A 24,946-nucleotide genomic window follows, 5' to 3' on the forward strand; every position below is an offset into this window, starting at 1 on the left:
AAAATATCCAACCGTTGCGCCAAGACTTCCCTTCACAATAATGTCTTTAAGCCAACAACAACTTGTTTTCTTATGTGAAATTCATAAAACCCAATCAACCACAACAGTATTTTAGCATATATTCTGTTTTCCTATTAAGTGCACAACAGTTATGTTTTAAAACAGAGACATTAGCCAAATAAATCATAAGCAAAAGCTTAAAGATAGCTTATGATAAGCCTATTTGAAGACAACAATAGTATTGAAAACTTCGGAGGAGCAAGGAAAAAAATGTTGAGAAGAGAAAGCTTTTCAGTCTTCTAATCTCAATCCCCTCTTCTGGTTGTATTAAAATATGTTAAGTTCGTTGACATGACTACCTTACAAACTGATCTGAGATTGACTGTGTATAAGTACTGAATTGGGTATATATGTCTCAAAGCTGGACAAAATTATGTATCCCTAAAGCAACACCCTAAAATGGGAATGAAATAGCCAATATGATAGAGCATTAAATTAGTGACACCCCTTATTTAGTGATACACCTACGAAATAGCCAATATGATAGAGCACTAAATTATGTATCCCGATTCATCCGACAGACACTTATCCTAACAACTGATCAAAAAGCCATATCACTAGATAACAATACAACGATCCTTTCAACAGCATCACAAGCAAGCAAAAAAAAAAAAAAAAAGAAAATTGGAATAATAAAATAACACAGCTAAAAAGCTTAAATACAAAAGGATCAATTTGAGAATCATTTTGTCTGTCAAATAGAACTCTATAAAGTAACGCAATCCGAACATATTGGAATCCTTTTGTCTATGTTTAGTTTCTTACTTAAAACATAACAGCCAATATAAAGTAAACAAAACGCTGCATACTGAAATTCGATGAGCATGACATTCACTGAGATATATCATTGGTAAACAATAATGGATTGACTGTTGTGAAAAAATGATATAATTTGGATCGTTACCTGTGAAAAATATACTTTTAAGGAAGTATAGAAATTTTGTTACATAAAAACAATTTCAATTTCCTTCCCTTGATTTATTAACTTCAATATCACTAATGTTGGTCTCAGAATTTACTTGCATTTCAAGCAACTTCAGTTGTTCCTCATCTTCTTGTCTAGTTTCTTGTATCGCAGCCTTCGGTTTACTTGTTGATTGCTGATACATAACCCCCCCAAGCATACAAATCAAAAGTCCTACTGTACCCACCCACGTCGAGTGCTTATCCCATATCACCAAATTAATCATAACTGTCAACAACTTGTTCACTATACCAAGAACAGTAAATCCAGTAGCAGAAATAGCCCTCCGGCACGAAAATCCAAAGAAAGAGATCGCAACACCGAACAAGCACGACAACGCCACAGGCAAAACCACTGGAAACGAATGCCAATCAGACTCATCAGTGATCTCATGCTTTATCTTCTTCAGCTCACCCATTATCAACAATTCCAGCGGAAAAAGCAAAAGAGCCTCGATATTATTGTACAACACAAGACCCCAAGTGTTCAACTCAATTGTTGTAACCACATGCTTTATGTAAACAAAATCTATCGTCATACTAACCAAATACGCCACCGCCCACATGTATGCCGCAAACGTAAACTGATAATCAGTAGCAACATATAGCACACTTCCAGCAAATATAGTCCCCAACGAAGCCCACGTCTTTAAAGACGGCCACGGCCGATGCAGGAACACCGACTCCCCTACAGCAACGAAAATCGGAACAGCCGATCGGAACACAATGAAAGTATCCACATTGGCATGTAACAGCAACTCACTATTAGTAAACAGCGACAGATAAAAAATCACAGCAGCCGGTAAAAACCGCCACATTGTCATCAAATCAAGCTTATCATGCTCGACAACCTTGAGCCATCCACATAGCAAAACTCCAGCAGCACTAGTGAAATACTGTAACGCGGTAAGCGCGCCCGGGTAAGGGAATTTCATGACAGCCCATTTGTTGATAATTGACAACAAAGACGCAGATAAACAATAACCAGCAGCAACACCATATACTGAAACTTGATGAACAATTGAAGTGTACCAGTTTCCGGCAACACCATCATTCACATTCATATTACTAGTAGGGTTTTTCTCAACAACTTTTGACATCTAAACAAGTAAAATTATTCACTATTAATATCAATCTAAAATCTACTTAACAAATAATTCACCGTAAGTTGAAATTGCACACGTTGAGAAGCGGGGAACTATGAATCCGCACTCAGTATATCAAATGTCTCTAGAGTCTTTTACCATCTGAGTTGTACTTACGAGACTCAGTTAATCCTCATATTATCTTTTCTAAGCATAAACTAAGTTTCGTAACTACGAGTTACAACTCAGATGGTAAAAGACTACATTTACATTTAATTTACTGGGGAGCGGATTTAAACACGCAATTCCCCACTTCTCGGAGTGTGTAGTTTCGCCGCGAGACTCTTTAAAATAATAATAAATCTAAAAAACAGATCTGTATATATTTTTTGTTTATGAGTGTGGTGTAAACTAAAGCAGAGTGTGAGTAAAACGACAGGGGATTGTGCGTTTTGAAATTGTTGAAGAAATGAAGAGAGAAAGAAAGTAACTAACCAGAATATGAAATTGAAGAGAGCGTTGCGTTGTGAAGTTGAAAGCGAAATTCTGAGTTAGTTTTGTGTCTGATTTTTTTTCAATTTTTGATTCATTTTTGGGTTTTGTTCTTCTTTTGTGTAGTTTGCTTACCGTGGCTTGCAGGTTGTTATTAAAAAATTTGTGAGGGTGATTAAAATAATATATTGTTTCCATAAATCTCGTTAATTTTTCTTTTTCAGTAATTAAAAAATATATTGTTTCCATAAATCTCTTTAATGTTTTATTAAGTAAATATCTAAATTGATCTTTTTTATAGGAATAGGAAATACAATACATTTATTTAATAAAAAGTTATCAGATCCTTAAAAATATTATAGATTAATATATTTTTTTGAAGAAATCAAAATGAGATATATTACCACAATGTGTTTTCCCTCGCACAAGGCGCGCAAAAGAAAGAAACACCACAAATATTTACAGAGTTACAGCTATTGGTGACAAAAAACACCATCCAGAAAATAAAACAATTACAAAAGAAAACCCATGCAAAGCAACGGATTTTTCCACCAATCTATGTAACTATAAACGAAATCCACCTGTTTAGATTTCAACCAAAGGAATGAATGAAGCTTAATTTTATCAATGAGAACAAAAGGAACGGTTACCGAATTTTTGAATATACGGTTGTTCCTTTTTTTCCAAATCACCCAAATAGTTGCAAACCATATTATCCTGAAGTATAAATGAGAAACTCTTGGCATGCCAGACATTTTGGTAAATTGAATAAAATGTGTTCGAAGCTCACCAAAAGGCACTGATGAAATACCAAGCCAATTCCTCACAAGAGACCAAAGTGAACCAAAAACATTGCAATGTAAAAAGAGGTGTGTAGCAGATTCAATGTCAACACACCCGCTTACACACGCCACATCTGTTGAGAGAAGAAACCCCCGATGCACCAGGTTGTCTTTAGTAGGAAGCCTGTTGCGAAGGAGGCGCCACACCAACACAGAAACCTTTGATGGAATATGTTTATGCCACACATCATCAACTAGAGACCTGTCTGAAATATGACTTGTGGAAGTAAAATATCTATAGAAGATTTTCACTGAATAACCATTTACAGGGTCTAACAGCCATCTCCATTTGTTAGTAACGTTATCCTGCAAAACAGTGTTATTTAAAAGAAAAGAGGTAAATAAAGTCTGACTAAAATTGTTTAACTCGAAAATCGAACTCGAATTCTTTTAAGGATTTGTTATTTTGTGAAGCATATATCAATCATTTGAATTTAGGGTCCGTTTGATGGTCGGGATGTGATAGATGCAGTATGTGATATAAAGCTGGATAGAGATAGAATATGATAAGGACATGATAAACATTAATACTATCATGTGTTTGATGCGCATAATACTATCATGTGTTTGATGCGCACATGATAACAAACAGGATATCATTATAATTAAATGAAAAAATTGCTCTCATAATTAATTAAATATTGTAAAAATGATATGTTAATTATAATAGAAAATACATGCTATCATTATTTTAAAAATGACAATATTTTAAAAATGGCAGAATATCAAGATAATAAATAAGGAATGATCTTTTAATCCCATCAGGATAATTTCTAACTCAGCATATACTCGACATAGAAATTACAAAGGAAAATCATGATAGGATAGGAAAATGATTTATTTTATCATGTGATTATTGTACATATAAAAATTTGATAAAATAGTGATATTTATTTTTTTTGGGTCAAGAAGTGATATATTTTTTTAACATGATAATATAGTGATACGATAGATATTCATCATATCACGTGATTATTGTACATATAATAGACATTTTTCAATAAGTAAACGAAATTTATTACAAAGTAGTAAAAACGTTCAATTCAAGATACTTGTTATCTATCGTCTACGAAGGATCACAAAGGATCTACACTATCGCGTGCTAGACACCAAACAATCATGAAAAATACTAGGGATTGAATTCTCAAGGGGTTCTATTGGGTGCCTTTGTATTTGATGACTTTAGCGGTGTTTGGTTTGACGTTTTTATCACAATTCTCGCTTTCCAACGTCACTTTAATGTGAATTTTACAAAGTCGGAAATTCCAGCTTTAATATGGACGTGCGTTTTTAGCTGTCCATTGCTATTCCAAATATAAACTTTTCTCTTTCTCTCTACTAACCAATCATTTTATCACATCAAAATAATTTATTTTAATAATTCATTTGTCAACTAAATATACTATAATCACTAAGGGTATGTTTGGTTTGCATAAGAAAGTGTAAGGAAAGAAAGTTAAAGGAATGAAAGTATAAGGAAAGAATGATAGTAGAAAGTGAGAAGATCTTTTTAGGTGTTTGGTACAAAAGAGAGTGAATAGAAAGTGGAAGGAAAGAATGATGTGTATATTTGTGAAAAGACAATTACATCCTTGATTTTTTTTACTATTTTAAATAAAATATTTTATCTATACATTTAAATTTATTTTAATTTAAATATAACAATTTAATTTATTTTATTTTTTACGCTGGGAGAGGAAATTTGTACATATGTGTCAAAATCATAACTTGCTTAGGATGCATGACATGATGCACAACATTAATACTTAATATGCCTTAAAAAAAAATGGCATAATGCAAATAATATATTACATCAAAGTTATTTTGGACTTTTTCTCATGATATTGGTGTCTTTTTCATGTTTCTGTGCTTGGAGGTGGAGAAAGGTTTTGAGCGTGGGTCTCACCTCAAAACTTTCTTTCCTTAGCAAACCAAACTATGGAAAAGAGAATATTTTACAACCTTTCTCTCCTTCCTCTTCTTTCCTTATAGTTTCTCTGAAACCAAACATAGCCTAAAACTCGCACAAATATTTTTCATTCAAGGGTTCCACTTAAATGTCTGAGTTTGGTGACTTTGATGTCATACAAGTAGGCACCATACGAATGCACTTCTATACACCGACATAAAAGAGTAGCAAGATATACTACCTAGAATCCTGTCACATACAAACAAAAGACACGCATTACACGAGGCACACAAAACCAAACCACCACCATATAAAGTGTAACTAAAAGGATATAGCAGCCAACTATAGTAGCATATGAAGGGAATATAGCAGCAAACTATAATAGCATTCTATGAAGCTGGAATACTTAAATAATACAAATTTAACCGTATCAGATTTTCACGCGCGTACGTATTTAAAAAGTATCAGAATTAATTTTTAAATTTTTTAAAAAATATTTTATCAAGTATTTATAAGATACTTCATGGGTTACGTAGATAGCATATACTTATATAGTAATCGTTTATGTATATGTTCCTCTATATATGCTACATTGCTACTGTTCACTGGCAATACTTACCAAAGCCAAAGAGTCCTATTCACATAGCAACGCCTCTTTTCTATCCATACAATCAATTCATATCATAGCTAAGACATTTCAGGACCGGATGGAATCAACTTTGGGTACATTAAATTTTTTTGGCATGAGATGAGAGATGATATTTTACGGTTTACTTCAGAATTTCACAGGAATGGAAAATTGTCGAAAGGTATAAATTCTACGTTCATTGTTCTCATTCTTAAAGTTGAGAGTCCATAGTCTTTGAATGATTTTCAGCCCATTTCATTGGTGGGTAGTCTTTATAAAATTATGGCAAAAATTTTAGCAAACAGGTTGAGACATGTGATTGGCAGTGTTGTGTCTGAGGTGCAATCTGCCTTTGTAAAAAATAGACAAATTCGTGATGGAATTCTGATAGCTAATGAGGTGGTTTTCTCTATGTTTGCGGAGGGAGTATGAAGGGTTGGGAGATAGGAGGTTGAGGGAGTTTAATGTCACTTTGTTGGGAAAGTGGTGTTGGAGGTTGTTAGTAGAGAGTGAAGGGTTGTGGCGTAAGGTGTTAGTGGCTAGGTATGGTGTGGAGGGTGGAGGTTTGGAGGATGGGGGCCGGAGTTGTTCTTCTTGGTGGCGGGAGATTGTGAAGATTAGAGATGGGATAGGCGAGGGTGGGGAGGGATGGTTTGCGTCGTGTGTTAGTAGGAGGGTGCGGGATGGAGCCAATATTGATTTTTGGCGTGATTGTTGGTGTGGAAATGTTCCGTTGTGTGTGCGTTTTAGACGCCTATATGACTTGGCTGTCAACAAGCCAATCACGGTGATGAACATATTCGACTTAGGTGTGGAGGTTGGTGGGGAGGCATGGCAGTGGCGTCATCGTTTGTAGGCGTGGGAGGAAGATTTGGTAGAGGAGTGTAGGGAGCTTTTACTTACAGTTACTTTGTAGGAATCTTCTTCTGACAGGTGGCTTTGGTTACCGGACCGGATTGGTGGGTACTCAGTCCGTGGTGTGTATGACTTATTGACAGTGCAAGAACAGCCCCATCTTCATCAAAATTCTGAGTTAATTTGGCATAAACAAGTACCTCTTAAAGTATCTATTTTTGCGTGGTGCCTGATGAAGGATCGTTTACCTACTAAAGAGAATTTGGCAAATCGCAGGATCATTTTAGTGGACTCGCGGCTGTGTTGTGCTAGGTGTGAGCAAGCTAAGGACTTGACGCATCTGTTTTTGATTTGTCCGTATTATGGTGCGCTTTGGTCGCTAGTGCGGGCGTGACTCGGAGTTGAAGGGGCTGAATCTCAGGTTATCTCAGACCATTTCTCGCAATTTATCCATTATGCTGGTGGTTTGCAATCGCGGAGATCATTTTTTCACCTTATTTGACTCCTTTGTGTTTTGATTATTTGGAATGATCGGAATGACATGTTAGGAACAAACAAAGTTCTCTACCACAACTGTTAGATCAAGTTAAATCCTATTCGTTGTGGTGGTTGAAAGCTAGTAATGTTGTGTTTAGCTTCGGTATTCATAGTTGGTGGTCGAACCCGCTCTTATGTATGGGCATCAACTGACTGTTTGTGTATGATTGACTTGACTGTATTCTTCCCGTGATTGTTTTGGCACACCTTGTATTGTGACAATTACGGTGTCAGTGTTAATATAATTTATTTTAGTTTCTTAAAAAAAAAAAAAAAAAAAGACATGGTTAGATTTTCCCTTCCATGATGATGGACCATGTTACAAGCATAATGTAAACAAATTAACAAAACTACTGCTTGACCACCATGACATATAAGGATTATGCAATACAATATACTTCAAGATGGAATTAGAAAGCAGGAGAATATGTTCTATTCAAATACAACCAGACCTAGCACCAACTAACCAGTGTCAGCCTTAAATAGCAAATCAAAATAATCATCAGCCCCACAAATTATTTATCAAACTTGTTGTACTAATATAGTACAAGCATACACTAACTTGTTTCTCAAGCTGGAAAATTTATCTATTGTTACCAGTATAGATTAAATCAGAAAACAAGAACAACTTTCTTTGGGAACCAATTTAAGGCATAAAAGGGAATCAGGGCAACGAGGAGAATCAATTTCATAAAAAAAACCCGATAAAGCATTCACTGAAACGATGATGAAAACTCAGAAGAGCAAAGATGAAGAAAAAACTATATCGTATTGTTATTGTATGATTGAAGACAGGGTTGGAAGCAAAGACGGTCGGAGAGAGCACGATTGCAGACGGCTAGATGAAAATGAGTGAAGAAGAAGGTTGAAACACAAAGAATGGTTGAAGACAAAGGTTAAAGAAGGGTGGGTTGAAATGAGATGATCGACGAGCCAGAGGTTGAATAGAGAAGTAGGAACAGAGGAAACCACGACTGACAGTGTGAAGAAAAACTTGAGTTTGAACTGATAGAAATAAAGCTAATCAACAAAATCAAACTAAACAAACTAGAAAACTAAACATATTAAAAGAAAATTAAATTGCTTGAAATAAAACTAATCGACACCCACATTCTGGTAGTAGGCCTTTCCTTGATGTCCCAATTGAAGATGATCTACTTGCTGACATTTTTCATAAATCAAAACTCAAATTGCAAATAATTGCGTAAATCATCTAAATGAACTAACAATGAAGATAACCATGCCATACAGATGGACACGCAAACAGAATGAAAAACAAAAGAGGACAAACAAGAAATCGCAAAGGGGATGAGGAATAAGAAATCCCTATCCTGAATTCTAATTTTTGCAATCTGGTACCAAAATGGTCTCTAACTTTACATAGTGGGAATTCAAACAAAAAAGGGAACTTAAAATGAAAGCTTTTATATTTGGATGACGAAAAGTATATTCAAACCATACTTTATATATTTATTATCAAAGATATACATATGTCTTGCTTCTAATTCAACTTCAAGACCAAATTTAATTGCACCTTTCATATGTCAGTAAAATCTTTGCAACTTTCTGTTATACCACATATATTTTTGGTACTACTGGACAAAGGGAGTAAAATGCTAAGACCAAATAAATGTTTATCAAAATGGAGTAACTAATTGAACCAAGGGGACCAACCTTTGCACTATGTACAAAAGAGCATCCTCTCTGCATCACACTGAGGGATGATTACAAATCTTTATCTCCTATAAATCTCTGTTGAACTACACCAAAAAAAGAATAACAAATAAAAAATGAACACTATCGACAATCAAAATCCTTCAACACTAGCCTTCCTAGAGGCTGAAGCTGACTTGCGGCTTTCTTGCCTATCAAGCTCCTCCAAATAGAGGGTTGAAGAAAACGCGCGAGGTGGAAGTTGAATTGACACTCCCGACCATCTTGGAGGTGAGACAGATACCAGGGCTCTGGATGATGGTGATGGAGAGAAACTCGGCCTTGGTGCAGGGTGGTTGATACCGTTAAGACTTGGTGATCTCGACATTTGTGCAGGTTCTTGCAGCGGGAATCTGCTAGAATGCTTCAAATCTTGTATCTTTTTCAGCTGCTCAACAACTGTTCCCATGGTTGGTCGTTCTGATGGCTCCATTTGAAGGCATCTTTGTGCAATGTTAGCTATTGTACTCGCCGCTTTAGAAGGAAAGCGACCTTTAAGTTGAGGATCCATGATCATTGACAAACGATGATTATCAGACAGGAAAGGCCTGCTCCACTTCACCAAATTTCTCTCTTCCTTGGGGTGACGGCTATCGAGATTCTTTCTTCCTGTAAGTAGCTCTAGAAGGAAAATTCCGAAACTCCATACATTGCTTTTCGGAGTAAGCATTCCTTTCTCCAGTGTCTCCATCGATAGGTTTCCAACGGCCTGAGCAAAAACAAATTCATGACCACAAATTATCGAACAGATATTCATGATAAATATATTAAAACGATAGAGAATATTAGCGAAATATAACAGACTCTAGATTGATATTTTAGAGTAACACTACAGTATAGGTCAAAGCACTTACAGATGAACTGCTTGAAATCTCTTCCTTCGGAACATGTCCAACACAACCATATCCTGAAAGCTTTGCACTGAAATCTTTGTCAATCTGAATGTTAGCTGTTGAAAATTCATTATACATTGCCTGCAGACACAAAAGAGCGATATCAACACGGAGAAGACCCACATATTTGATTGAATAATAATGTGCGAAAGGAAATTCAAAGGAAACAAAATAGCTAATCATGAAATCCTTGGCATTATCCAGTCCATATTATGACCTATTTAGCACCGAAACTTCATATTAAAAGCATGTCCGGTGTCTGACATGGCGACATGTGTCTATGCCTGACACCGAAGCAATATCGACACATGTGGTTACTTACAAATAAACAAGATAGGCAGGTCCTTTAGCTCTCACTGAGTGAGATCTAAACTACACATACATACAATAAAGAGAAAAGGTAGAGATAACATGAGGTTTCTTCAGGTCATTACATGACTCTAAATTTTCATACTAATTACCTGAAAAGGCCCTTCTTCATGCAAGAAAGAAAGACCTAGTGCAGCACATATTGCAATTTTCATTCTTGTATTCCAATCAATTGATGGCCCATCAGATCTCCCATACAATAAGCGGTCCAAGCTTCCATGGTATAGCCTCTCATAAACCAACATTCTATGCTCTGAACCATCACCTGCGTGAAATCCTAGCAATCTACAGAGGTTCGGATGCTGCAATGATGCAAGAGTATTAACCTCATTTATGAATTCCTTCAGGCCCTGAAAAAAGACAGAATTTTAGTCCAATTTAGAATTTTTAATGCAAAAAATTTCACAATACTAACAATAATAACTTGTTCTTATGCTTCAATCAGAAAGTATCCCAATTCTTAACAGTTTTCACTCAGCACCACAAGGATTTCACAGCATATTAATATGCATGGATTGGAGACATAAAAGAGTAAGGAGGATAGCAAGTAGAAAGAAGAACTATGCTTAGACAAGGCATAAGAGAAAGGTGAATGACACAAATTTAAAAAACATACAAATAGTCTAATTCCTTAGTTGCATTTATTGGCAAATTTGACTAAAACAAACACAAATATAAGGTTGACATATAACAAATTTCATAAATAACAAAATACATAAAACGTTGAATTCTAGTCAATCTAAAAAAATAAAGGCAGCAACAATACCCTATATTTGATAACTTTGCACCATTAAGATGGCCAATTATGCAAATAGCAATTCGTATATGCAAGAAAATACCAAGAAATGAAATTAAAATATTGTAGTACTGAGAAAAGTACCTGAGATGATGGGCGAAGGCGTGTGACAGTAGCTTCAAACTTCTTTGAACTTGAAGTTGAGGTATCATCACCAAAGGAAGCTTTATACATGGTGGATGAAAGAGATTCTGACATGTATCGATCTGAAGAGAAATTGAGGCAAGCAGCAGCAAGTTCATCATAAGAAAAGTTTCTCAGTGACCCAGTTGGTGGAAGCGGCAAAGGTCCAGAAGCATATAAAGGACTACTAGCTATCCCCAACTTAAAGCTTCCAACAGTCTTCAATGTACCACCACCCTTAGGAGATGGAAGCGGTAATGGTTGTGGACTAGGCGAACGCTGCTCCTTCCATGATCCAGTTCGGTATTTTGACCCTTCTTGTTCTTCATACTCAATGGTGGCCAATGCATCTTGTTCTGCATCATCAAGACTCGATGGAGCAGACAATGCTCGTATTCTATTGTTAGTGGCTTTATTGCTAGGTTGAATGGGTTTCACTCTGATCTTAAAACTAGGAGGCGCAGACTGGAGTGAGCGGGTATGAGTTTGGGGTTCGGGCAGTACTGTAGGTGAATCTTCGCCAGGGCTTACGCGTTTTACATACACAATCTGATCAGGCTTTTTCTTCTTTCTCTTCAATATAGTAAAACACCCCATTCTATGTACAGAACTAGGATGTTATAGATACCTGTTTTTGTCTGCAAAAACAGGTATCTCAAATAAGTAAAAGTTGTATCTCAAATAAATTTACTGAATTTCAACGTACTACAGATTGATATCCCACATAAAATAATGCTAACATGTGTTTTCCAAAGACATATTTTGACACCCCATTTTAAATCTCATTAAAATAAGCTAGGCACTTGATTGGGAAATGCTCAAAAGAAAATGGTGAAGCATATGTCTGTCATATTTTACTCCTAAGTTATGCTTAACCATGGTTTTCAAATCATGGTAATTGTAAAACTCATGAAATATGTTTAAAAACATAAAGCTATGCATAGAAATAAAATAATTTCTTCATTTCTTTTTTTTTTTTTTTGAAGAAGCTAAACTAGCCCCACCCAAATTGGCACTGGGGAGAATCAAACCTGAGACCTTGAGGAGGAGCATACTCCAAGGTGCCAAGTCAACACCACCAGACCAACCCAAGTGGGTTAGGGTCATTTCCTTTTCTATGTAGATGAATTATTAGAATTATATAATTTTTTATTTCTCAAAATCAATTACTAGATAATGGTGACAGCAGCCCTTATTTTTGTAGACAGTCATTTGTTCCTCAGTTGCTGTCCATCAAAGATCTAAAAATTTGCAACATTTTTCATCTCTCACTAACCCCACTACCCATATTGGTAATGCCAAACCATCTTAACACCAGAGGTTTATCATCATTAGAGTGTCAAACAACCCAATGCCCTAATTGTTGATTCGCTGTATCTTTCTATATGTGCAATGCTTGACAATGCATCTAACTTCTATGCACTTCTTTCAGAAGCCATTTTCACTCTTCGTAGACCTCTGCCAATGAGATTCCAGCCACACTCGTTCCTCATTGCCTTTATTGTCGCTCCACAGCGGATGTTAGGTTCCCTATCCCTCAGAGATACATACTATGGGAATACAACCGAATCAAGATTCCTATGATTCCAGCATAGTTCCAGTGAGTTGGTGCGTCAGTGAGTCTAAAAACAAAACAAAATTTCATATGGCGTATATTGTTGGATTGAGCCTAACAACTCCATGTGACCTAAATCGTAACTCATGCAATTCTGATCACCAAGTTCTCAACGACTGTCTATGGTTCGTCCTAGTGAAAAGTAACTAAACAAACACACCAAACCTTTTTTCTCCCATTCCTTATCCCAAACTATTATTACTAAGAGTCTAAGACTACATGATCACATAAGCATTGGTCGTATCCTTAATTGCATGTAAATCACTACAATTAATGAACAATTAATTAATAAACCCCATTTCCAATTTGTATCCAATATCCATCACACTCCAAGAAAATGGTTTAATCAAATTACATAATATTTTCCATCTCACTTCCAAATTTCTACAACAATTATTTAATAAATAAAAGCAAAAAATAAAATAAATAATGGCATAAAATGCTTATTTGCAAATAAATAGAACAACCCAAGTTCTAAAACCTTACTAGTTTAACTGCATGAATCTCACCCACAATAATTCAGCTATATGAATACAACACAGATCCATAGTATCAAATAAATTTCAATATAAACCAATTTATTCAATATATTAAGTTAAGAAAAAAAATGAAATTTTTAATCCAAAAAATTCATCCCCACCAATAATTTTCTAAAGGAAAAAAAAAAAACCAATAATTAAAATGAGCAATACTACAAAATAACCAAAGAAATTGGAGGAAAAACATCAACACAAAAATCAAAATTCATAATCAAAATTACATTAAAAAAAAAAGGCTAAAATTGCAAGAATCAAAGGGAAAGTAAGAAAATTGAACAAACCAGAACGAGAAATGGAAGCTCATGCCAATTACAGTGAAGCGATCACGGGTTGAAGAAATGGGTAAAAATCGAAACTTTTTTGTGGTTCTGATTCTTCCACGAAAAAAACTGTTACAGAGTCAAAGAAAGCAGATTGAAAAAGCTGCGAAGTGAAGGTTTTGGAGAGAGAAATTTGAAGAATGTTGAGAAATGTAGAGAGAGAAAGAGAGAGAATAGTTCTTACATACTTATATTATTGTATGAGAGAAGAAAAAATGGAAAATTAAATAAAGTAATTTAACATTGGTCAAACATATTCAAAATCATATTTAATTTATGTCATTAAGATATAGTTTTCACATTAAACTCCTATGACCAAAACAAAATGTGTTTTCAATCCAAAAAAATCAATGACTCATGCAACTTTCACATTAACGTGAAAATATGTTTGATATGAATATGATATGAAAATATCTATGATCGTTCGTTAAATTTTGAAGTTTATCCTCATTTTGATAAACTTTGAAGTTATATTCATTCAAACTCTTATTATAAAAGAAACTAAACAACAAAATATTATTCGAGATTTGTTTTTCCTTTTTGAACATCGTCCATTTAAATGATATTTGTATGTACTATACTAGGAAAAGGTACATATACACTAAATCACATATTATCTTGGTTAAAATATGATTTTGGTCTCTGCAAATATGTCTCGTTTTGGTTTTAGTCCCTGTAAAAAAATTTTGTTGTTTTGGTCCTTGCAAAATATTTTGTTTTTGAAAATAGTCCCTGATTTTGCAGTGACCTTTTTCAAAATCAAAAGATTTTGCAGGGACTATTTCTCTAATAAATGGGTTCAGTCATCATGTGCCACGTGTGCAAATCATCACAAAAGTGGAGTCAGGGACCAAAACCAAAATGAGGCATATTTGCAGGGACCAAAAACAACAATTTTTTTTTGCAGGGATTAAAACCAAAACGAGACATATTTGTAGGGACCAAAACCATATTTTAACCTATCATCTTTTACATATATTATATTGATTGTTAGAAAAAAGTTTACATATGTAATAATATTGTTTCTTAAAATACTTTAAATATTTAGTCAAACATATACTTATCTATTATAAGTAAAAAAAACTTTTATAAAAAAAAAAAAAAATTAAAAAAAAGTGATGTATATAGATAAACCTTCTTATTTAATGGTATTGAATATACATATTTTTATTTTGACTAAAAAAATCTACTCTTTTATTTTTATGAAAGTTCTCATGAATGACATTTATTTTCTCCAATATGAATAACACTTTTTTTATTATAGACGGAGTCACAAACAAAGTCTCAAAACTCATAGATAGGGATGACAATGGATGCCCTATGGGTAAGTTACTTCAATGCCCTTTTTCATAACCGTGTTTGTAAAAAATAACCGTACTTGAATCTGTACCATCGAGGAAAACAACTTTAGTGCCCTTCCACAAACTCTACGGGCATCTTAGTGTCCATACCCACATTTTAAATGTGAAAAGACAATAAAAATATTACAATTGAAATAAAATTATGGTTCAAAATTTTTCAGATCAACTCACAAATAGTATGAATCGTAGTATTTAACAAAATAAAAAGCATCCAAAACATCCTTTAAAAGTTGTATACTAGCAGGTGGGATCGGGTATTGTATTAAGTAGTTTTTAGGTTTATGCCTAGACTTAAATAGCTAAATAAATTAATTAATTATACATTAAAAATAAATAAATTATTTATCTTTTTTTTATATAAATATGTATACGCGGGTTGTTTTGTTAAAAAAAAAATGTATATGCGGATTGTAGGACTAGGTAGTATAGTATCATTATCCATACCCATTTAAATTTAAAGGTAATGCCCGAATCCAAACCCAAACTCATGAAAGTGGGGTTTTATCCTACCTATTACTTGTATTTTTTGTGGATACCCATCGAACTTGGGTTCAATTGTAATCCCTACTCATAGACATACAGGGAAATTCATGGATAACCACGAAAAAATATCAATCCATCTATTTTGGCATTTCCAGTGACCTTAGAGACGATGCCACGTTTTTTTTCTCTTAGATCTCGTTAATTAGAGGTAATAAATTTGAGACATGCTATACACTAAATTTAAGCACGGGAAATATTAAAATGCATCTGATACACTCTTCAAGAACCTTTAATAATAAATTTTTATAAAAATTTGTATAATCAACGCATTTAAATTTGTAATATTTGACTTTTTAAAAGAATATTTTCTAAATTTAAGATCCTTAAGGAGTATCTTAGAGGTATTCGTTATCAAGACCAAAGTATCTCTTTCAATTAAAATTCAAACATTTATTTGTTATATTGTGAGAGTACATACCCTTGCATTAGATCAAACTTTTGTTGGTATGTGAATGACACTTTTAATTAATAATACACTTATATTTTTAATGAGATAAAAAAATTATTTTATTTAATTATAGTTGTTATATCGTAAGTTCAGTTCAAATGGTAGTGTAAGAACATTTAATGTATTAGAATGCATATTCAACCCCACAAATTTTCAAATTTATGAATTATAATGTATAAGATCCTTGCCATGAGACTATTTTGACCAAAAAAAAGTTACAATAACCAAATTTCTTAATAAACATGAAATTAATTAATTTTATTTATAGTCAAAATTTGAGAGAGTAAATGAATATGTAAATAATAAAATTCAAAATATCAAGTAAGTACAATTCAATTGAAACCTACAATGACATTTGATGTATTGTAGCGTGATTTTTCATATTAGGTTGGGTGATTCTCGTTAGTAAATCATTTAATAAATAAATAAAATATCTGTGCAAAATTATTTTATACTTTCATCTAAAATAAATTTTGTTTCTTTTTGTCTCTTTGTTTAATTTGGCTTATATAGTTTGGGTTTTCAGCCTAGAAAATGACTTTGAATGATATTCTATGTAACAAACATATCCATTTGAATATTTTGATTTGGACTTTGACTAATTCGGTTCTTTATGATTTTGTTCTTTGACCACAATTTGTTTACGATTTAGGGGTATCTATTAGATTAGGATTTTATGGGATTTTAAAAGACTTTTTAATTATGAAAAGTTTTGTGGTATTAAATTAAGACTTTTTGCAACTTAAAAAAAGTTTTGTGGTATTCAATCAAGACTCTTTGTCATTTTAAAAAAAATTTGATGTATTTCATCAAAACTTTTCATCACTTAAAAAAAAGTCTTGTGGTATTCAAAATCATTCAAATTTCAAAGGATTGTTTAATAAATTGGATTTTGTGAGATTTTGTAGAGTAATTTTAACAAGAAAAAGTCTTTAATGAAAAGATAAGATTTTTTGAGATTGTTTTTCTTTTAAAAGTTATTATCTCTTTCATCTCTTCTCTCTCTCTCTCTCTCTCTCTCTCTCATTTCTCTCTTCGTTTCTCTATCTCTCCATTCTCTCTGTCTCTCTCATCTCTCATCCCCCCTCTCTCCCTCTCTCTATCTCATAAAAAAAATAAAAAATTGTATTGAGAATATTATTATAGAGAGTATGTTGTAATCAATGTTCCGCAAATCGAGTGTTAACTCTCCGAGATTATCGAGTTTACATTTTTAGGTACAAAAATCGTGTTAACTCTGAGGTAAATTCGGTTTCTGGTAACATCAGAAGGTTTAACGAGTTTGACTGAGTTAACACTCGATAAACTCGTGTAAACTCGACCGATTTGTAGTGGCTGACACAATATTTTTTTCTAAAAGATTTGTAAGTGCTGACATAATTTTAAATATGTACAATTGAATTTTGTGGGAATAACATTTTTAACAAATAAAAAATGTGTATTGAGAATAATGTGTTAGAGTGTTTTTTAGTCCCTTAAAATCTTATAAAATCCATAAAATTCTTAAAATTTGAAAATCGGAAGCCCCTAATATGGACCTCTACTTTTAAGGTCCACCCATGGTCCTTGCTAATTGACCTACTATAGTAGGTAGATTCTGTACCTTTTCAATTTAAAATGTACAAATTGAGAAAAACAAAGTAACGTTGATGAAAAGTTAATTCCATAATTCATATCAACTACCATGGAATCAAAAAACGAATTAATCATCCAATTCGCAATCCACTTTTTGTTACCATAACTTCAATTCCATCATTCATAGGTTGATGAAACACAGCAGCAACAATAAACAATGAATTACAATTTGAGAACACAATGATGACAAAAGTGTTCGTTGAAGATCTTGCCTCTGAAAGACACTGATAAACTATCTGCTTTCAGTTTCATTAAAGACACAAACTTCTATATTTGCGTCAAGTCATTGCAATTTGTATTCCCCCAAATCATTCCTTCTACCTAACCAAGGCACACTCCATGCTTGGAGTTGGAAACAAGAACACCAACATCAAAGACAAAATCAAGATCGTGTCCCACCACTGCTCCTCATAAAGATTTACATGAAAGGAATGAAGTGAAGAAGTAGGTACAGTATGAAATGAAGTTATGGAATGAAGAAATAGAGGCGAGAAAATGTAAAAGTGATATATACTATTTAAATTGGAAAGGAACAAAATAAACTTGCTATAGCCGGTCAATTACTAAGGACCATGGGTGGACTCTAAAAAAAGAGGTCCATAATAGGGGCTCCCTTGAAAATCAATAGTAAAAGAATTTTTTATTTGTTTTATTTTTCTTTATTCAAATGCTAGAATTTATTTGTTCATTATTTTTATCATTCACGCTTGTAAGTTTGTTATTTTTCCCCTAAAATTCATTGAATCCTTTGAAATTTTAAAATCACATAAAATCCTTTGAAATCCTTAAAAGTCAATGTGATAAATCCTTTAAAATCTTGAGTGTATAAAGTCTTTTACATAAAAAGTCTTTTAAAATCTCACAGAATCAATACAATCTCACACAGTCTTTTAAAATCTCAAAGACTTTTTTTTTTTTTTTATTAAAATAGTTTTTTAAAATCTTAATCCAATACATCCCCCTTAATACGCTTTATAGTGGTCACATTTATAATTAAATATTTCTTTTTCATATTCATTAAAAAATTGATGTTTATGAACTATAGTATAGTCTAAAACATCAATTATTAAATGAATCTGAAAAAATAATATTTGCTTATAAATATGGCCGGATAAGTATGATAATAAGCATGAAATATTGCATATTATATGCAGGGGCTGGGGTTCGAACCTCACACACTCCACTTCTCCACAATTTTATTGTGTGAGCTTTAACCACTAAACTACTTGACCAAAAAAAAAAAAAACATGAAATAAGTTTCAGAGGGGATCAAAAACAAAATTTGAGATATTTATAAGAAGAAAAAACTTTTTTTAGGAGGGAGAAAAAATTTATTTAACCCTATTTAAGAATGATATAGTGCAAAAGCATCACATTCAAGAGATGAAATATCAAATAGGTTGGGACCTGAAAACTATCACATGTCAACTAGAATACCTACAAATTTATTAAAAAGAAAAAATAGAACAAAGAGCTTGGGTGACTAGGTTAAAACTCGACACTCTAAGTAAGTATGGATGCTACTAGGTAGCAAAGTAAAGGGAGTAATGTGATCATACATGGGGGCAAGACTCTTAGTTATAGTGATGTGTTCTAAAGATTCGTCCTATAATGTTGTTACTCTTGCTCCAACGATTTGGTGGAGTCTGATACATATATAATCTTGTTTGTTTAGCATAACCAATTACGAGATATGAGAGGTACATATTTTATTCGGGTGAGCTCATCGTTAGTTGAAAAATCCTAGTAATTGTGTGATGGTTTGACGGTGCCTATCTGATTTGGTGGAGTATATTGGCACGCCATTCATTCCTTGCGCGAGGAATGAGGTTATTCCTAAGGCGGCGTTGGAGGTGTTTTCTAGTGTTACATGTCATACTCAAGACGTGATGTATCCCCATATGGTACAGAAGATGAGATCTTATGATGCACCATGCTTTATGACGAGGAGGTCACCTCGGACGGTCTTAGGCCTATTCTCACTATTGGACTATTGGGATTAGGCCTTCTATGCATTTAGTTTTGGGCTTTACTTTTTTCACCCTATCTACTTCTCACGCGCCCTATAATTTTTACAAAAATGCCCATGGAATTTTGGATTCTAAAATCCAAACACATACAAATTGTGCTCGAATTTTATAATCAGAAATATGTTTTTATATATCAGCAGTCATAATCTCTCCCATTTCAGCAGTTTTGAATTTTGCTTTTAAAAACAACAAAAGAAAAACAAAGTAAAAAATGAAAAAACATGTCAAATAAAATCATAATAATACCACAAAAAATTCTTAAAGTCAAATAAAACTAATGCAAATATTTTTGGATTTTTCGGAGAATATGAAAAATAAATAAAAATGAAAAATGGGTCTAAACGATGGAATTTTGAATTTTGTGGGGTGGAGTCCCATAAGAAGTTCCTTCTAGGGGGAGTCTTGATCCTTGATTTTCTTTCTTCTGATTTTTTGGGAAGTTTTTGAGCAATCTAATCAAGTAGCCCAAAAACTAAATTTTTGACTAAAAACAGCTAACAATGACATGTGTGAAATATGATGTCATATACTTATTTTATTTTTTATATTGTAGTATATAATTATCTAGTCACATTAGGAAAATAAATTGAGCTGTATCCCCGTGAGCTTAGCTCAATTTATGGGGATAATTCATAAGATATGCAGTGGTTGAGATTCAAATCCTGAACACCCCACTTCTTCACATTTAAAATGTGTGAGCTCCAGTCGCTAGATTACTTGAAAAAAAAGATTGAGTTGTTATTCCATAACAATAGTGTATATATATATACATATATAAGTGAAAATTAAAGTAAGAATAAACAATTAAAGGTATCATCATTTCAAATACTAAAATCATTTGAGCTATTATGCTTATTTATTATTAATGAAATTAAAATTTATAATTGTTTATCTTAATTGCAACTCATGTTTTTTTTGAAGTACATATGGAACGTATTATATAATAAACTAGAACTTTTATTTCAACCATCAGATACATGTTAAAGGCTCAATATGAAACATAAATTTTGAAGCCTCATGTGACTTGTGAAATTTATTGTCATTCCCCTAAAAATGCATCAACTTAATAACCCACACCAAACAGACACCTACCCATTACATAATATAGGAAAAATAGTTTGATAATAGACAATACACCTAAGTATTAACTAGAATCACATAATTTCATCATAACAATTGAGAGACAAACGTGGTTTAATGAGAATTTCAAGTGGAGTAGCTTTGCTATTTGTTAATCCAAATTCTTCAGTCATATCAATAAGTTCAGGTGTTGGATTTAAGATATCAAAGGAATGCAAAAAACTAGCTAGAGTAAAATGCACCATTTGAAGTCCAAAACATATTCCAGGACATTTCCTTCTACCACTTCCAAATGGTTGTAGTTCAAAATGATTACCCCTAACATCAATATCTTTATGAGTTGTAAGAAACCTTTCTGGCTTAAAATCTAATGGATTTGGCCAAACACTAAGATCTGTTTGGATCTTCCAAAGATTTGTGATTAATCGAGTTCCTTTTGTAACATGATAACCACCTAAAGTGCAATTCTCTGAGAATTCACGAGGTCCGCCTAGAGGAGCAGATGGATACAATCTCAGTGTTTCCTTGACTATAGCTTGAAGGTATACCAACTTAATTATATCTGACTCATTCACAAATCTCTCTCTACCAACATGAGTGTCAAGTTCTTCTTTTGCTTTTTCCATGGCAATAGGATTTTTCAATAGCAAACTTAGCGCCCAAGTTAAGGCACCACTACTTGTGTCACTTCCTCCGATAAATATTGTCTGCAAATTAAGTTCAAACTCTCATAAAATATGTTCATGTACTTATTTAATGTTTAAATAAAGGTAAACCATGTAAATCAATAAAAAAAAAAAGTGAAATTTATGTGTACGAATTAAGATTTTATTGATCTATAAATTTAGAAAGTTTAAATCTTGTTACAAAAGGAGCATGTCGTTTGTCTAGCCTAGATCTCGTGTTCTAAGATTTGAATAGAAAAACAAATATTGGAGCTTTGACCCACGAATGAATCCTCTCAATTGTTTTTGTGTCGTGTTTTTCAATTTTTGTCAATCTCTTGATTAAAAATGTGAGATTTATTTTTAATATAAAAATGAGATTAAAAAAGTTTAGTGGTGAGATTGATAACAATTTAAAGACACGAGAGAAAAACAATTGAGATGATTCATTTCCCTTTTGTCTCATAGTCTAATCGTGAACTTTAAGTTTTCTAATAGCAATAAAATATTAGTTTATCATGTTATATCAAGTTAATTTTAAAGGCTGACTTTTGTACTAATTTTATTTTAAAGAAATTAAACTAGCCGACTCAAATTATGGTTTAATAGTGCTTAACCCCCTGTAATTTTTTTTTTTATTTGAACTAATTTTTAAAAAGGTTCATATTAGAAGTGTTGGTTAGTTGAATGATGAATTTGACTAAACAATTGAAAATATATTAACCACATTTTACCTATATAAATATTTAGTCATAAATAATTTAATTTATGCAAAATATTAGTAGAACATATATACATACCAATATTGTGGCTTTGATCATGGTATCACAATCAAACCCTTCAATAGTTGTTCCATCAAGCAATGAAAGTAACACATCCATGAAGTCTTGATCTTCACCATCAACCTTTTCACTCAAAGTTCTTTTATGGCGGCGCTCCTTTAACATCTCACCTAAAATTTCATCCAATTCCTTAGAAGTTTCATTCATGGCCTTTACATGACCACCAAAATCAAACCATTTGAAACATGGAATAACATCTCCCACAGTGATTATCCCTGACAAATGCATCATCTCATTCAAAGCTTTCACAGTTCTTTGAGCTTTTTCTTCATCAACAATAGTTTTTGCACCAAAATATCTCTTCCCAACAACCAATCTAAGGACCATATTAAATGTTACGTGTGTAAACCATTGCTTCAAGTCCACCAACACATAGTTTGATGGATTTGATTCGTTCTTTTTTCTAGACCAAATATTGAAGAGCTCTTTAATCGATGTTTGAACTTCAGAAACACGAATATGTTGATGATGCTCGACTCTACGACTGGTGAGAATCTCTAAATTTGAAATCTTGCGAAGGTGGCGCCAATATGGACCATAGGCCGCAAAGCCAAACATGGCTCCTTTATAAGCTAAGTGTTCAGTTGCAACAAGCTTTGGACGAGACGAAACGATCATATCATTTGTAGTGAAACATTCCTTAGCCATTTCCCAATTGTTGAGTACTAAGGCATGTTTAGGACCAAGCTTGATGGTGAATATTGGTCCATGTTTATCACCTAGGGCACCTAAGATTCTATGGGGTGCTTGTGTGCCACAAAAAATTGGGAGGTGACCAAGTATTGGCCATGCACCTTTGGCTATTGGTGCCTCTTTGTTTTTGCTATGAGCAAATTTAGAGAATCCAAATAGACATAGTGAAATAAGAAAAATTAGGAGTGTAAATGGTGTGGCATTTATTAGGCTGTTTAGAACTAAATCCATTTTAGCTTAAGGATATACGAGGTTGGTGGAGAGTAGAATTAGTATTACTCTTGAATGCTACCTTATAAATATAGGAAAATTTTAAGAACCAAAGAGATCAACGATGGAGAGATGTAAAGTGCATGTGGATGTATACAAAAAACAATTATATACCCTGACATAAACAGGCAATATCTAAATGAGATTTGATCAAAAATAAATACATGCAATATGGAATGAGACCTGATAAATAATATGAGACAAATCAGTGATAAATGGGATTTGTTTAGTCTATAGGTCTAAAGTGAGTAAATAAGAAATTAAGTGAGAAAATCAATTAATTATAAATTATAATACGTTTATAATTCTATATATATAATGTTTTTTTTAAGAGTCTTGCGTGGCTAATATTAACCGAAGATAACATAAAAACTCTTTTTTTTTTAAGGAACATAAAAACATAAAAACATTTTTCTTTATGTAATCACTATTAAAAATTTCTAATATTCCCTTAGAAAAAACATCTGATCTTGTTCACAATTCCTAGATCAATTGATACAAAATACTGAAAATGTTAGGTCAAACTCTATGATCGGGTCCAAACTCCCACTCCTTCACTTATTTTTTTTAGGATTAATTAAGTTTTTGATCCCTATAAATATCTGCAGTTTTGTTTTTAGTCCCTATAAAAATAAATCACACTTTTTAGTCCTTACAAAATTTTTTGTTAGTGTTTTTAGTCCCTGTTAAATTAATATTTATTTAATTATGTTTAAACTTCTAAATTTTTGAAAGATTTTTTTAAAAGTAGCTTAATACTATCTAATTGTTACAAACCCACAACTGGCAAACCACTAAACCACAAACAAACTAAACCACTAGTTTCAAAAGCGAAACCAAAGGCTGCTACAAACTAAAACTCTTCTGGCTGCCAAAGAATTTGAGAGATCAATATTGCAAATGTGATAATTATAAGGGTAATGTTAAGGATACATGTTAAGAAATTCAAAAGAAAAAATATTTTTTAAAATTTTGTGCATTTAATTCATTAAAAAATTAAATAGAAAATAAAATATGTTTTTAAATGTGCAAATTGGAGCAATATATTTCTATCCACTAGCAGCCCCCAAGTAATGGAACATTATACTTCAGTGATTCCTCTACAAGTCATTGACATTGCTTAAAAGCCTATCAAATTTATGAGTTATAATTTATTACGAGTTATAAATCTATTACGAGTTATAATTCGATTATTGTTTTTTGATTCAAATCGTAACTTAACTTTTAATCAATTTATTTTAGAGGTTGAACAGGATTATGAAGCAATTTTCTTATACTTCTATCCAGCAGCCCCATCCATGTGCAAAGTCACACCAAAATCAGAGTGGCATGGATCGAAGTGCAGCAGCCCCATCAGCACGTTTGGGTCAAAGTGCAGCAGCCTCTATAGCAGGTTTGGATGTAATATATAATTAAAATAAAAATATTTAATATAACTAAGTAAAATATTCATAATAGTTCTATTTATTTTGTTTTTCAAAAATCACATCAATGTTTACTAACATAAACCTTTAGATGATCGATATGTGCATTTGCATGGGGTTGTTTATTTGTAATTGATATATAATTTTGATATAATAAAATGGAGAAAATTCTTGAGTATTTTTAGAATATAAACATTAGTGTAACATTTCTATAAA

The 24,946-nt window shown here is 32.8% G+C and overlaps 3 protein-coding genes across 4 annotated transcripts; all 3 read right to left on the bottom strand.

Moving 5' to 3' along the window:
- Positions 1-734: 734 nt before the first annotated feature.
- On the bottom strand, positions 735-2,740 carry LOC11415303 (GDP-mannose transporter GONST3). Its single transcript, XM_003604739.4, has 2 exons — positions 2,604-2,740; positions 735-2,123 (listed from the first exon to the last, which is right to left on the bottom strand). The coding sequence occupies exon 2, from the start codon at positions 2,121-2,123 to the stop codon at positions 1,020-1,022; it is 1,104 nt and encodes a 367-aa protein (XP_003604787.3). The 5' UTR covers positions 2,604-2,740; the 3' UTR covers positions 735-1,019.
- Positions 2,741-8,913: 6,173 nt separating this feature from the next.
- Positions 8,914-13,929, bottom strand: LOC11422754 (probable serine/threonine-protein kinase PBL1). 2 transcript variants are annotated; one of them, XM_003604740.4, is made up of 5 exons: positions 13,701-13,929; positions 11,227-11,903; positions 10,439-10,696; positions 9,939-10,058; positions 8,914-9,793 (listed from the first exon to the last, which is right to left on the bottom strand). In XM_003604740.4, the coding sequence occupies exons 2-5, from the start codon at positions 11,860-11,862 to the stop codon at positions 9,179-9,181; spliced, it is 1,629 nt and encodes a 542-aa protein (XP_003604788.2). In that variant the 5' UTR covers positions 11,863-11,903; positions 13,701-13,929; the 3' UTR covers positions 8,914-9,178. The 2 variants fall into 2 exon arrangements, with proteins under 2 accessions (XP_003604788.2, XP_039689273.1); XM_039833339.1 differs by lacking the exon at positions 13,701-13,929 and adding an exon at positions 12,689-12,843.
- Positions 13,930-20,910: 6,981 nt separating this feature from the next.
- Positions 20,911-23,267, bottom strand: LOC11415304 (cytochrome P450 82A3). Its single transcript, XM_003604741.3, has 2 exons — positions 22,302-23,267; positions 20,911-21,543 (listed from the first exon to the last, which is right to left on the bottom strand). Exons 1-2 carry the CDS (start codon positions 23,265-23,267, stop codon positions 20,911-20,913), a joined length of 1,599 nt encoding a protein of 532 aa, XP_003604789.1.
- Positions 23,268-24,946: the final 1,679 nt, after the last annotated feature.

The sequence above is a fragment of the Medicago truncatula genome, chromosome 4 (assembly GCF_003473485.1).
Source record: "Medicago truncatula cultivar Jemalong A17 chromosome 4, MtrunA17r5.0-ANR, whole genome shotgun sequence".
Classification (NCBI taxonomy): domain Eukaryota; kingdom Viridiplantae; phylum Streptophyta; class Magnoliopsida; order Fabales; family Fabaceae; genus Medicago; species Medicago truncatula.

Bases quoted from the DNA above. Each gene is read 5' to 3' on its own strand.
- LOC11415303 (XM_003604739.4), bottom strand. From the start codon at position 2,123: ATGTCAAAAGTTGTTGAGAAAAACCCTACTAGTAATATGAATGTGAAT.
- LOC11422754 (XM_003604740.4), bottom strand. From the start codon at position 11,862: ATGGGGTGTTTTACTATATTGAAGAGAAAGAAGAAAAAGCCTGATCAG. The intron at 10,697-11,226 runs GTACTTTTCTCA...GTCTTTTTTCAG, and splicing joins GCCTTCGCCCATCATCTCAG to GGCCTGAAGGAATTCATAAA. The intron at 9,794-9,938 runs GTAAGTGCTTTG...GTTTTTGCTCAG, and splicing joins AGATTTCAAGCAGTTCATCT to GCCGTTGGAAACCTATCGAT.
- LOC11415304 (XM_003604741.3), bottom strand. From the start codon at position 23,267: ATGGATTTAGTTCTAAACAGCCTAATAAATGCCACACCATTTACACTC. The intron at 21,544-22,301 runs GTATGTATATAT...CTTAATTTGCAG, and splicing joins TGATCAAAGCCACAATATTG to ACAATATTTATCGGAGGAAG.